The 14,628-nt window shown below is 47.5% G+C and overlaps 1 protein-coding gene across 1 annotated transcript in view; it reads right to left on the bottom strand.

The window, feature by feature from the left end:
* LOC120846755 (AP-1 complex subunit beta-1) overlaps nucleotides 1-13,088 on the bottom strand; it is a 43,686-nt gene extending 30,598 nt beyond the window's left edge. Inside the window, exons 1-8 of the mRNA XM_040218626.2 lie at nucleotides 12,828-13,088; nucleotides 12,609-12,674; nucleotides 12,250-12,355; nucleotides 8,584-8,719; nucleotides 6,923-7,168; nucleotides 4,810-5,070; nucleotides 1,012-1,166; nucleotides 186-326 (exon numbers count right to left, since the gene is read on the bottom strand). Of these exons, the coding sequence (XP_040074560.1) occupies nucleotides 186-326; nucleotides 1,012-1,166; nucleotides 4,810-5,070; nucleotides 6,923-7,168; nucleotides 8,584-8,719; nucleotides 12,250-12,355; nucleotides 12,609-12,645 (1,082 nt within the window). The 5' untranslated portion in view covers nucleotides 12,646-12,674; nucleotides 12,828-13,088. The remainder of the gene's footprint in view (nucleotides 1-185; nucleotides 327-1,011; nucleotides 1,167-4,809; nucleotides 5,071-6,922; nucleotides 7,169-8,583; nucleotides 8,720-12,249; nucleotides 12,356-12,608; nucleotides 12,675-12,827) is intronic.
* Nucleotides 13,089-14,628: the final 1,540 nt, after the last annotated feature.

Genomic DNA, 14,628 nt, shown 5'->3' with positions numbered 1-14,628 from the left:
ATGCGCAGTAGCTCTCTTCTGCAGATTATCGGACACCATACATGCGTCCACAGTTCAGCGACTCTGCATTTTTTGTCTGGGTGATAACCGCTGGAAAGGTGTAATGATCAGGTACCTCCTCCCACATGGCCAAGTCCCCTCCAACCTCCAATGCAACCCTGGCTCCAAAGATGCGGGTCACTCACTCTTTCAGCTCGGCCAGGACCTGAGCAATGTTTGCTTGCGACGCAAGGCGGATCATAATGTCCAGCTTCTCCAGCTTCACGTAAATGGGGTCGTTGTACTTGACAAAGAACACCTTCATTTCGTGCTTCAGGATGTCGGGTCTGTGAGGCAAGGGGATGCGCAACAGAGAACTGTCAGAAGCTGCACCAAAGATGCGAACGAGACCGACAAGGCTACCTGTTGCACACACTCTGTGTAAAACGCACGGCCAAGTTTTAGCCACGAAAAAGTTGGCCGTTTTGTGGCTACTCCGAAAACGCCTGAAGAGGCTTCAGCAACAGAAGGGCACCGATACATACTGTGTCATCACGTGAGCATATTGTTTCACAAGCTGAAGCAGCTCAGTGGCACCAAGTAAAATGGGTACAATATCAAATTTAGAAATAGCAATATCCCACACAAGTGCTGTATTTAGTTGATGCAAGGAGACCACATCAACTGTGCGGAAAGCATGAGAAGAACCAATCACTGCCACCTTTGTCAAAGTCCCGGTAGACGATAAGGCAACAATAAGGTCTTTGGACCAAAATGTTACCCAGGCTGCCATACTAGGAGTAAAGTTTCACGGGCCCAGAATCAAATGTAGATTGCAGCTATTTTCATTTTCCAAAACAGCCGCACAGATGCAGAAACAGAGGCCAGTGATTCTTAATTTTCTCTCGTAAATACAAAAATCAAATTAAACCCACAAAAAAAAAAAAAAAAATCGGCAATATTTTTTGGAGGGAGTACAGAGTGCGTCAAAGGCCTACGTCCCCACGACACCCAAATATGGCGTTGGCTCACCTCTTCTGCACAATGAGGTTGATGTTCCTCAGAGCCACATACTGCACTTCGGGCTCGCTGGACAGCAGGGTCACCAATGGTGGAGCAAGTTTTTTAGTCAAAGTGGTGACAAAGTCTGAATCGCTACTCATCATCTCCATGAACTTCATCAGCACCTGAAACATGCAACAGGCATCCACACACATCAGACTTTCAGTATGCACGAGAGCCGACTACAACACACCAAGAGTGCTATGCTCAACTGCTAGTGCTTTCGATTCAATTGTGCATTACTATATCGGTGTCGAGCATGGCGCAGGAAGTACACCAGATTGTCAATTTTTTAAGCTTTTCTCGATGACCAGTATGGCGGAATACTCATACACAGCAAAGTAGAACATCATTAATGCATTTTTTGGGAACTAAAAAAAAAAAGCACAATCTAGGAAAACAACGCTTTTGGAAGCCTATATCAGATGTCATATGCCAATATGAATCAAATGGACTTTCACGGCCACGAAGAACCACCACATTTCTTCAAATGCAGGTAGACTTTTTTTTTTGTTCTTCAAAATTAAGGGTCAATATTAATCGTAGCCCAAGAATGTCAGTCAGCCACACTCCTGCGTCAGACACCGCACCTAACACACAGGTGCGAAGCGGGGAAGCTCAACATGCACCACTTTTGAGCTTCACTGCTCTGCAGTAACGTTCTACGAGCAGTAGCCGACACAAAAGTTTGCTCACTTAAAGGCCGACATTCATTGGTTACAAATACAGTTGCATCTCGTTACTGCGGACCCCAGTAATACGGACGCTCCGCTATACGGACAGAGTTCCCGGAGACTAACTGGGTAAATGCGTGCACTTTTGTCTCATTACGGATGACTTGCATTACGGACGATTGTTTGAGGCAACGGAGGCGTCCTTGTTAACGAGACACTACTGTATAGGTCGACCCCGAGTTTGAAGAACAATGTCGAAAAAAAACATTGACCTATACTCAAATAATTGCGGTGGTCATCCAGAGCCCTTAGAGCCTCAATGAAATAAAGAAGTTGCAAAAGAGTGCTTCCCTTCTTTCACTCAGGTTCCCCAAAAGTGTTACTGGTTGGTACTAGGGTTGTGCGAATATTCGAAACTTCGAATAGAGGTTCCGAATAATACACTATTCGATATTCGCTTCGAGAAGAACTGCACTATTCACGTTTTTCGGAGTGTTCATTGCAGCGGGTTAGCCCCGTTAAGTGCGCTTCTTATCAAGTAATGGGTCGCTGCGGAGAAGCCATACCCAAGGAAGTAAGCTCCGCGGGTATTGCTTCTCTGCATTACTTCGGTGGTCGGTAAGAAGCGCACTCAACAGGGTAACCCGCCGCAATAAACATTTGAAAAAGTGAATATCGAATTGCGTGCTTGGCACAAAAGCATACATGCAAAGCGGGATGGTGCACCCGTGCCGACTGTATTTGAAAATAAATGAAAACTTTGTGTATCTGTATATCTACGATGTAGTAAAAGTTTCAAAATTAAACTCTTATGCAAGAGTACACTATGTTAGGCAGAGAAGCCCTTGCAACCTGCGTTCATGATGCGCGATTCATTTTTTTTTAAACTCAAGTTTAAAAAAACAATATTTTATAGAGAAATAATTGTAAATTCACTTAATTTGGTATAGTTGGCCATCTTTATAGTATTCATTTTATGTCAGATCCGTCGTTTACTTGCCACCCCAAGACACCAGACTTTCTAAGGTCATAGTTCATAAATATAGATATATTAAACTTAGCTTATAAATGAACAAGTGGGACAACCTTCACAGGTTTTGCTGGGTTTTCGTCTAAGCATTATACAATGGTAGTGAAATCACCTAAAAAAGCGCCAGAAAAATACAGGGACGAGGAAGTAGACAGACAATAGCGCTCTGTCTACTTGCTCGTCCTTGCGTTTTTCTGGCGCTTTTTTAGGCGATCATGAACCAACTGGCCCAAATTGCAACGTCAGTGGTAGTGAAAGGCGTGGAAAAACTATTCGATATTCGAATCGAAAATATTCGGCCAAAACGACTATTCGATTCGAATTCGCTTCGAACTCAAAATCCACTATTCGCACAAGACTAGTTGGTACATTTCCTTGGAAAATAAGTTTTTTTTTTTTTTTTTTTTATCACGGTCCCCCGGGAAACATATTAACAGAGTTCTACAGTGCACAAGATTCGATAGGATCAACTCCGACCGAGAAGAAAAAAGACTAAGCCTATTCTGGACCAACCAATTTTTTTCCCGTTAATTCCAGAGTTGCCAGCGGACTGGCAGTCGCACTAATACAAGAGCGACCCAGACCAAATGCTTGGCTACCAAAATACGGGCAGAGATGCGAACAGCCATACCGCAACCGCATAAAGCAATTTTAAAAGCCATAAAATTCTACTCGCAATCGTCATAATAGTATAGTTGCCGCATTAAAGCACTTGGATAAAAAAAAAAACTGCTCCATCCGAAAGCTGCTTAACCAAACAACCAAAGCAGCAATATCTCAAGAATCGGGCCCATCTTAAGATCCCCATACTTCCTGACTTCCCACTTGCTCTGGAAGCACCTACAACCTGAGACGGGTTAAAAATGTGGCAAGAGCTCCACCTCGGGCTTTCTACGTTCCATAACACTTCGGTGTCTCGCAGCCACGCGAAACTAAAACACGACAGCAGGTACCGAGCGCAACCCCCGCCACCGACTACAGTTGCACTCGCAAACTTCCTTGATTTCGTCATTCATAATTCCTAAGAGTAGGAGGCTCGCAGGATTCAAACGCTCGTGACCCAACCACCTGCCGTTTCGGTAGACACACGTCACGAAGACCCGCGATCCAAGTGGCAGTACGTCGCCCAGAACCCGCCTCCGACTGGTCCGCTCGGCGTCCAAGCGTCGAAAGTGGTTACGAAGTGGCAACGGATCAAGTCGCGAGACCTAGCACGTCGCATTGCAGATACGCCAAAGAGGCAGGTTAAAGACTTGTCACCTTGGAGGTGGAAAGCTTCCGGAGGCGACATGAGGCCACCGGAGGCAAGGCGGGAAGCGGAGGGATGCGGCCCCGACGACAATCAAAACCGAGATGCCATTGAACGAAAAGGAGAGCCGACTCAGCCGTTCTGGTAACCCTCGGAGTGAGCGAAACGGCCGCTCTCGGTTTTGGTTGTCAGTGAGGGCGGTGTCCCTCCATACTTCCGGCCTTGCCCCTGGTGGCCTCGCGTCTCCTCCCAGAAGCTTCCTACTTCCGCGTCAAAAGCGGTTCCTCGATTTTACCCAACGATGTTGTACGACCCTCTCGCTGTTGCCCACTGCAACCTTGTGGCAGTGGCACGGGAGTGGAAGTGGACATGGCAAACGCTCGTCCCGCCTTAGGCCACCTCTCCAGTATATCGACCAAAACATTCCTCAAACACTTTGAGGAATGTTTCTGGCAGTTTATTTTCCCGACCAAATTTAGCAGGGAAGATGACGTCACCGACTTCGCATCATGTGACCTACGCGCAAGCGCAGTTTCCTCGCCAAAAAAACTAATGCGTGACCTGCCACGGCTCTTTTGATTATGTCAGCAGCCAATCACTTAGACAGCAACATAGATGGCTCCACCCAAATTTTTTTGCTGGAGTTTCTATGACCGACCACCGAGATCGTGACACCCGACGGCACTACACTCCAAATCCTGCGACGCAATTTCTCGCCACTTTGAGACCACCTTCGACGAGCGGGTGGGCAGGGAGAGTGTGCACGCCGGTCGAAGACGCGTTGCAGGCACCCCAATGGTGAGTGTGCACCCGACCTTGACAGCAGAGAGCACGACGGCCGCGTTGGCGTGGGCCAACCGGGGGGTGACCCGCTCGCAGATGCTCTGGGCCTCCCGCTCGTCCTTGGGGGCGTAGTTGGACAGTGAGTCCAGGATGAACACCTGGCCCCACTCCGTGCACTCGTTCAGGGCCGTGAGCAGCTTGTTGATCGTCGGGGCGCTCATCTCCGACAGGGGCTGCCCGCTGCTCGAGGCCTCGTTCATCTCCGACAGGGCAGCCACCGCATTCGCCACCACCTGGACGTGCGCGGTTGCCGGTGAAACAACCAACCCGGCCGTGGGCCTGTCACCAGACTTGGAAACGAAAGGCACCAGAGAAACGAGGAGGTTGGCGCAAGTCACGTGGTAAGAAGCTTCTGGAGGCGACGTGAGGCAACGAGACATGAAGCCGGAAGTGTAGAGAAACACGACCCCAACGACGACCAGGACCAAGAGACACTATTGGTTTTGGTCATCGTTGGGGGTGTGTACCTCCGCACTTCTGGCTTCACCTCTGGTGGCGTCATGTTGCATCCAGAAGCTTCCTACCTCCATGATGCAAATTGAAAGTTGCACTTTGTGGCGTCCCAACTTCTTCGTTCCCATTTTGGGTGATTTTTGTTTTTAGGCCGCTGGTGAGAGAAACGCAAGTAGTCGTCTCGACACTGTGTGCAGCACGCGGCTTTGTTTGCGTCTGGGAAGTTTTGTCGCCCCCCCCCCAAGCTAGCGGTTCTCGCTAAGTCACATTTGAGAGCTACTTTCCTTCCACCACTATGGGGAGGAGAGCGCACTTCCAATGTGTAAATTATGGAAGAACCTCATGAAGACTCGAGGAATTTCGACACCTCTTACCGTCTGTTGAGAATGTCTAACCATGCTCCCTCGTAAAAGATACTTTAGTTTGCGAGATACCAAATGCTTGCTTGGGTCTGGAAGCACGTGAATGTTTTTTTGACTGAACAACTGACCAGCTAACAGTCGTGCAATCTTAAGCAGCTTGACTGTGTCCAGTTTTCTAGAAGTGAAATATTTTGGTCAAAGACGTTTACCAAAACGGGAAAGAATCAAAATTACTTTTACTCTTATAATAAAAATTTCTTCTTGCTTTCCACCATGAAAAATTTACGCAACAGGGTACAGTAGCACAAACTGTTTCGCGGGACAACGAGAAAAATCATTCATCCCCTTAATTTTGGAACTTACATAGCCTACGTTAAGATGGCAATTTGGACCAGTTGGTTCATGATCGAAGACGGGCGCCAAAAAAACACAAGGACAAGAAGAGACGTAAACACTGGCGTACGCAGCCTCCGTGGGATGCGAACTGAGGAACCAAGTGTCACGGCACACCGAAATATGAGGCATTTGCATGATTGATAGATGAACAGCCATGGTGAACTTCCTGCAATGCCTGTTCTGCTGCAGGTCTGTTCCCCAACATAACGCAACCCCTCCCGGTTAGGTGGTAAAGAACAAGTCACAGTTTCTTGACAGTAATAAATGAATGACTATAAATTTGCAGTCCTAAGCTCAGTTCTAACATTTATGAGCAATACTTCAGCTAAATATTAAATTTAAAATCAAAAGTTCAATTAAGCAACAAATTATGGCTTCCAGTAAATCATCCATGAAAAGAATAAGATTGGGGACCTTGCTCCACGGTACCAGTGTCGGTGAAAGTTGAGGTCCAACCGAAAAAACTAACGAGTATGGGCAGCCTTTGCTTCAATCTTGCCGGCCGGGCTGCTGAATGTGTCGGCGTACAGCGACAGCTTTATTGATGCCAAACGTCCTTCGCAACCTCGATGCCGTTGAAACGGACCACTTCGTTCCTCAGTTGGCGGCATGTCTTCTCAACCCGGAATGAAGCAGATGGCGTTGCGTGGTGCCAACAGCGGCAACGGGGCACCCATCTATACTCCGTTCACACCTAAGCCGGTGGTACAGCGGGAGCTACGCGCTCACCAAATCTATCAACAGCCCCCTTTCACCACGCTCTCTGCGTGTGAATATGATCCTGCAGAGAAAGACGCACGATCGGACCAACGAACACGCAGGTTCCATCGCACACCAGCTTGGGGGTGAATAGAAGACGCACCGGGCCACTCACCATGGGGTTTGAATCAGAGAGGAGGTCTCGCAGCTGATCCAAAAATCCCTGGTCCTCGACGAGGGGCGCGTTGATGTCATGCAACTTGGCGACGCACACGGCAGCCGTCTTTCGCACGTAGGGGTCCTCGTCCTTCAAGCACTTCCTCAGGGGTTCGCACAGGTACTCCGTGATCTTGTCCACGCGGATGCAGCCCATCGTGCGCACCGCCAGCGCCCGGATCAGGGGGTTGCCGTCCTCGCAATCCTGGCAGAGACGACCCTCCCGTGAGAATGCCGCTCCACTCTCCGCACGGCGATACCCAGAGCCACTCATACCCCATTTACGCAAGCACACTTAACACAGCGTAACTGAAATTAGACTTAACCGCAGTTAAGGGTGCCCACATGCAATTATAATATAAACAAGCTATGCTCAGACTTGTCACTAATTTTCTTGCGGGCGACGATTTTGGCGCCTAGTGCAAAGCTGACGCAATCAACCAGCTTTGCCAAGCATCCCACACGCGTGACAGCGCCCCAACTTTAGTTAACGGGAGGCAGGCGCCGGCGCACGAGACCGCTCATGCTGCCTCGTGCTCTGCTCCGGACCAAAGCAGGATTGTCGCGCATTCAGAAAGCATACGGTTCCCACGACGCACAATGACAGTGGCGGCTCAACGAAACTGGCCGACGAGATCGATCCATTGGCGATCGATGCCATTCGAAAATGCGACTTTGCAAGTTCTGGATATGGCCTCGGCGAGCTCGGGCGACGCAGTTCCGCCCCGTCGTGGGCAGTTTCGATGTTTCCCCAAGGACGTAAAACAGTTTTCCGCAATTTTGGATGAAGCTTCTTCGGACGAACGGCAAAGGTAATTTGCACCAACCAGAAGGCTGAAGCATAGTATTACTTTGCTGGCTCTAGCAATACCCAAGGGAGGGGCGGGAGTAGGCATTAAATAGACTATGTTTCAGAGTACCGCGACCTCAGGCATCTTGGTGTCTAAAATCATTGTTGCCAGTTTTCTAAAACTATTTGAAATCACGGAAACGCTTTTCTGTCCTTCATTGGGGAAAGAAACTTTCTGCAACAGAGCACGCCAACACCGTATGCAAGTCGCATTATCAAATCGTGACGATCGCCAGTTGTGCACCCTCTGCACCAAGATGGCGGCGCCAGCAAGGAAGTCAGGGAATCGAGTGCGGGCGCTCTAAGCACGGCTCACTCTGTTGCCCCAATTATGATGCCTGGAACAACTATTTGACTGGTGTGTTTTGCCGGGTCCAAGAAGGTAGTCCCTTGACTTCCATCTGACGCCGCCATTACAGCGTAGTGTCGTCGCCAGCCGCGATCCCGGCGGCGTTGTAGCGGCGCCAGTGGACTTTGCAGACGCCTCTTTGCTGCACGTCACTCCCTAGTTCGACAATTCCTGGAGGCTTTGGCAGCTGGAAGTTGGGATCCCTAGACGGCGGCGACACCCGCATCTGCTCGCGCTCTTCGCCAACTTCCGGGATTGACCTTTAGGATCGCGACGTCCGACGGCACGACACTCCGGCTTTTACGTCCTTTGTTGGCCCTCCAGTATCTCTTTCGACGCACGGGCCAAATGAAACGCTACGTACACGCACCGACCGGAGCTGCCTTCTGAGCGTTGTGCTAGGGGGAAGGAGGGTGCTCACTTTTACAAATGTGTTCACAGCCATTATAGCCATATCAGGTTGACTCTTTGCGTAGTTCATCAGGTACAGGTACACCAGTTTCTTCAGCTCCAAGTTGTCCGTCTGCATGCAGTTCACCACGTCGGGGAAGAGAGCGCTGCGAGAGAGAGAGACGACACCAGACTCTGAAGGGAGACTCGGGGCATTTTTCGGCACCAAATAAACAAAGGATTCCGACTCGTCAGATATCGAGCGTGAACCCAGATCGCTATAAGCGTGCACCCGCTACTTCCAGAAAGTTTGAGAATTAAGCAAAGTACGTACCAAGCGCCCACCTTTGACTCAAGAGCCTACCAGGCTAACAGAGAAGCTCTTCTTCGTCGACCGCTTCTCCGGACGTCCAGGCGTAAAGTGGCAAAGCCCACTGTATTAGTGCCCTTTCCGCATTCTTGCTCCTGGGCCTAACGAGCGCCCATCCCCCAGGTTTTCTAAATTATCGCCGAATTTCGGGTGGGTGCTTGCTCGGTATTTTAAGGTAACAAGTCGATAACTCATTTTTGAGTATCCTCCGAAAAGGTCACAAATGCTGTAAAGAAACAGGCACTGCTGAATCTAGATTGTCTCTAGAGGTGATAACCCGGGCCAGTCCCGCTTCTAATGTGTGTAATTCGGCTAGCTGTAGGAGACTTTTCCAACCCTGAATGCCGGTGCTAACGAGATCCTCGTCAAGTGCTGCAAACAGTCTACAAACGAGTCTTAACTCAAATATGACGACAGAATCCCGGTGGCACCTTCATTAAACTTGTTATTCAAATAGACCTCTCGCAAAATGGAAGCAATCCTAGCGGCGCAGTGCCGTACAAGGCGTCGTGGGAACCCATTGGTCACGGTTTCGGTTTGGATTTGCAAACCTCAATTTGCGATATCCAGTCCCGACCAAATACGGTGCATGAATTTTCAAATAAGCGACTTTCCTTAAATTTGTAATGTTCTAGGAGTTCCCTACCGATACGAATGGAATGCTAGGGCACGTTTTTCTGGGGGGACTCCCGACGTGCCGGAGTTTGTGCTCAGGTAAAGAAAGGAAGAAAAGTGTAATGGGCCAATCACCCTGTTCCGTCGTCTCAATGTCCTAGGTTTTTTGAATGATCTGTGACCTGGGAAAGTCAAGCTGCACTCCGGAGGGGCGTCCAGGCCGCCAGAAAGGTATGGGATACAGCCAGCTCTTCTACTCCTCGCCAAGTGTAGGCAGGCCCTTACGACCACTGGAGGTCCGTGTTTCAACGGGGGACTTCACGAAGATGAATGGGTGCGATGCGAGCGAGCACCGACTTTATTTTCAAGCAGTGCTGAGATGCACTACTTCGTCAATAGGGCAATCAAAACCGAAACCATGCCACTGGGTCTCCACGGTCAAAAGGTCCCATAATGCAACGTGCGCACTGTCACGTACGGGAATTTCGGAAGTAGTCTATTGTAACTTGCCGCTTGACAACAAAATTGAAGGAGTTCAGCAGGACCCGGGATGCCCATGCAAAGAAAAATCTGGCTACCTACCTACCTCTAAAGTTTCTCGCACCATCCTCTCTTTTTGCACATTGTTTGTCACTCCTTTCCCCATCACTAAGTCCTCTTTTGCTGGTGAAACGGCAATGTTACGAAGAAAATCCATACTCCTATGCCCTCTAACACAACCCTTTTCCTTTGCAGTGACTGACCTCAAGGTGCCAGTGTTGTCCCTTATAGCATGCAATTTCAGATTCAGTTTTGAGTTGAATGGCGCAAGAAACTTCTCCAAGCCAAATTCTGCGGAGCAACCAAAAAGCTACACAACAAGAGCAAATATTGCCAGGTCCCAAAGTGCTCGAGATATCGCAGTCAGAGAGGACGACAAACAGCGTAAAAGGATTAGGGTACCTCGCCCAAGTCTATGTTTCGTTCATCATCTTTAGTGTTCATCGTTCATAGTGTAACTGCAATAGAAGTAGGTCACCTGACCAGCAATCCTAAATTTCTCTTCGACTGCCTCTATTCAGCACACTTGTTTCCAATGGCGAAAATGTATCCTGCATTTGCACTTTTGGAACTTGAAACAGTGCAGCAAGCCAGCAGATACAAGCCACTAACCTTTTTGTGGGGTTACAACTGCTAATACTACCAAAAATTTAGACTGCAATATTAAGTTGAAAACATACCTGCTTACTTAACCACAATGATTTTCAGAAACTTCGCCAAAACATTTTAGGCATCAGATATTCTACCACAGCGACGCAAGGACGGAAATTTACCTTAATATTTAAAGAACGTGCCACTTCTCTTTATTAGTGTTCATATTTAAAGAACTTGCCACTGTAGTATAAGAGTGGTTACTTGGGCAAATTGGTGATGCATTACAACCAAAAAAAAAAGCGTAAAAATTAGACGAAAGTGAGAGGAATGTACAGTCAGCAAAAAATTAAACCCGAACGCCGGAAAGCGTGGCCATCAACACAGGCTGCTCCACCTGGAGGACCCCTGAGAACTAATAAAAATGTGCCGGGGTGCGAGGGTGCGGGTCCTAAGATGAGCTCGACCCTCGTGCAGCGCGTCTGACACTTCAGAGTTTCGCCGGTGGCGCACTGTAAGCGCCGTCCCTCGCTTTGTGTATCGGATGCTCAGCGATATCTCTTGAGCTCTGTCATCAAATGTCACTGTGTATTGCAATTTGAACTCAGCGAACTCGGAGTTGAAACATTTCGTGCACAGAAGACCCGTAGTGCTTGATGACGTGTCACCGGAACCACACGGAGGCTCTGGTCAACAACGTGGCACACGCGGTTTCCGAGAAATAGTGAAACTTCATAGGCGCAAAATAAAATTTGTTTATTGGCACAACCATACTCTTTATGAAAAAAAAAAAAATGCTATAAGAGACAGACGCGGATGCCTTGGTTTTTATAAGCAATGCACATGTTTTCGTGCGAGATTATCAGTAGATTCTTATAAAAAGCGAAAAATTGCTCGCCGACGCTCTTTTTGGCAACCACCGATATGCCGGGCGTATTAATTCAGGAGCGGAATAAATTCATCACCCTGTCTGTACAGGGCCTATCGCGAAAAGCTGTAGCCAGGTTAAGGAATCACCCGGTGTCGACTGGGCAACAGCGCGGCGACACAAAAGCACCCCGAGTGACGGCACTTACAGCACGCCACTGGCATAACGCGGAAGTCCCAGACGCCCTGCGCGAGGGTCGAGCACTACTTAGTAGGACCCGAACTCTCGCAACCCGGCGCATTTTTATTAGTTCTCAGGGGCCCTCCAGGTGGAGCAGCCTGTGTCGATGGCCACGCGTTCCAGCGTTCGGGTTTCATTCCGTGCTGACTGTACATGACAAGCGCTGACTTACAACTGAATTTTTATTAAGAAGAAACATGAAACCCTCAAACCACCAAAACAGAAAACACACCGCCAATCTCATCAAAGTGATTACAATCTTGCTTCGTAACGACACGTGTCAGCAATCTCGCTGCCAAACAAAACAATGTTGCCGCTTTTCCTTTTTTTTTGTGTTTTTTCTGGCGGATTGTATTACGAAAGCCAATCACTATTTAGGCGAGTAGTCAAAAGTGATCACACCCGCCTATTCACCACGCAAGAATCACCACTAAAAAATTGCTCCTCGCCCGGCGCGCTCCTAACGTTCTCACCTGACATCTTTTCCAACTGTCATCGAAGCGATGACCTTTTTGACTGCTTCTCGCTTCTTTTCCTTCTTGTCGCTGTTCAGTTCGCTCTTCAGTTCGAATATCTCTCCTGAAAAGCGAAGCACCCAAAGGTTATTTCATTCAAAGGTCGTAGTAAATGCACCCACAGCAACCAATGCATCCGCCCCTTCCACCCCCCCGCGCCAAAGCCGCAGTCAAACATACCGGTGTTTGCGATCAATTCTCTACAGCTAACGAGGTGCAAATCGTTTCCCGTTCTCTCAATTACACGTCCACTTCAGGTAAACGAATTAACAAGTTATTTTGTGAAAGCGTAAAAACGAGAAGGACAATTCAATCACCTTTCTTAGTCGTCGTGAAGTATTTGGCGTCAGTCATGGTTGGCTAAAGTAGCGGTGCACAGTATTCTGCAAGAAAACAGACGCGCATTAAGTGCACAAAAATGATAGGTTGCTCGTTGCGATCTGGTTTTGTCATCCGAAAAGATAAAAATCAATAAATCAAAAGCGTGCGTCCAACGGGAGAAGCATTCGTGGAGACGGTTTAAAGGGCCGTGTTACCGTAAAGAACGTGAGTTAGGCGTAGTGCGGGTGGCTCTTCTGACCGGTTCACCGTTGAAGCGTATCTCTCAGTGGATCGCTGGCACCATATCCAGTTCGCTGGCACGTTGGCTCGACGGCAGGGCTGCTTCGGCAAAGAAGCGTATCCTTCAGTGCACGAAATCGCTGACAAATGTTCTTCGCTAGTAGTGCATATACGCCCCTGCAGGAAACACTTGTGATTATTGCTCTTTTCTGGCTACGCGTAAAGATGCCTCAACCGTGAGGGTTGGGGTGGCGCTAGTAGCCTATTAGAATTTAAACTTTCTGAAAAAGGTGACTAAAAAAATTAGAATACAAATTAAACCCTAATAATATTAACTTAAAACAAGCAATTAACTTTTTTTTGTGTCTGTACTTTCATTGTATTTAGACTAATCAAAAAAAACGAAAGACCCCCCCCCCCCCCCCCCCCACACACTCAAAAAAAAAAAAAAATATATATATATATATATATATAAAAAAGTAGAAAGGTTGGCAAATCGAAACCAACACTGCGGCCGAGGGGTACGCAAGAGGCTTTGTACACTTCGATAGTTCCTCCTATTTGAACTTCCATCAGTTTTTATCCCGCCAAGGCTACGAGCACCATTACGCATGTGCGCTTGTGCACCTTGAGCGCCAATTAAAGCTATTTGCATTAATTACTTTTATAGTCTTGGGTAAGTTACTTTTAAGAAGTAATTCGTTACAGTTAGTTACTTTCAGAAAAAAGTAGCAAAGTTACCGTTAAAGTTAGTTACTTTCAGAAAAAAAGTAGCAAAGTTACCGTTACAGTTACCGCAACAAAAGAGTAACTCGTTACAGTTACTTTTAAAAAGTAACAACGTTACTTTTCAGTTACTTTTCTATAGCACAAAAAATGAGAAAAAAACAGAAAACGCCCCTCGCGTTTTATTGCATTAATTTAAAAAGTATGCTTTTTATTTCATATCGTAACTTAGCAGCCGTTGCTTCTCGAAGTTAGTCTTTGAAAGTTTCCGCGCCAGGGTAGTGGCGCAAATCAAAATACGAAACATGCGCAGTGCGGAGTGGTGGCGCTAATCAAAATACGAGGCATGTGCAGTGCCCTCCAAATGTATTGTTGTTTCATGGTTGATTCACACAATTAAAAAGCGTTTGCACAGAAAAAAAGACAAACTACAACGTAGATAGTGTTTCAAGACACTAAGATGTAAGTGTTCAGTCACAAAGTACAAGCGTGTGCTTAAAGATAACTAGTTATTTTTTTCATAAAATCTACACGTGGCTATATTCGGGTCGTGACTCGCGAGAAAGAACGTATTCACAACTTTATGCAAGGCCGACTTGACACTCGAAATGTCGGAATAGATGATTTGGAAAGTGCAAGGAATGGCTCAATTGCACTCGTTCAGTGATATATTATTCATAAAACACTGGAAAGTAAGGGCAAAAGTAATGTCGTTACTTTCATCGTTACTTCAGGAAAAAGCGATAGAACTACAGTTACAAGTTACATTTTTAAAAAGTAACTCGTTACAGTTACAAGAAAAGTAACGAAGTGACAGTAACGCGTTACTACCAAAGACTGCTTTTATACGGCGGGCAAGTCTACCAAACCGCGTCTTCGTGCGTTTAAGAGGGTGGAGGGGAAGCTCACCTGAGAGAGAAGGTGCACAGAGAGGGAGTGATAACCTGTGCAATGAAGCTCTGCCCCAGTGGTTTGCTCTTCAGTGGGGAACAAGCATTTTAGTCAAGAGCGTTCCTTCTTCGTTGTAACGATTCTAGTAGTCATTATTCG

The sequence above is a fragment of the Ixodes scapularis genome, unplaced genomic scaffold (genome assembly GCF_016920785.2).
Source record: "Ixodes scapularis isolate PalLabHiFi unplaced genomic scaffold, ASM1692078v2 PGA_scaffold1__304_contigs__length_218370807, whole genome shotgun sequence".
In the NCBI taxonomy this organism is placed as follows: domain Eukaryota; kingdom Metazoa; phylum Arthropoda; class Arachnida; order Ixodida; family Ixodidae; genus Ixodes; species Ixodes scapularis.
The sequence above is the reverse complement of the archived record's forward strand: the minus strand, read 5'-3'. Positions and strand labels throughout refer to the sequence as shown.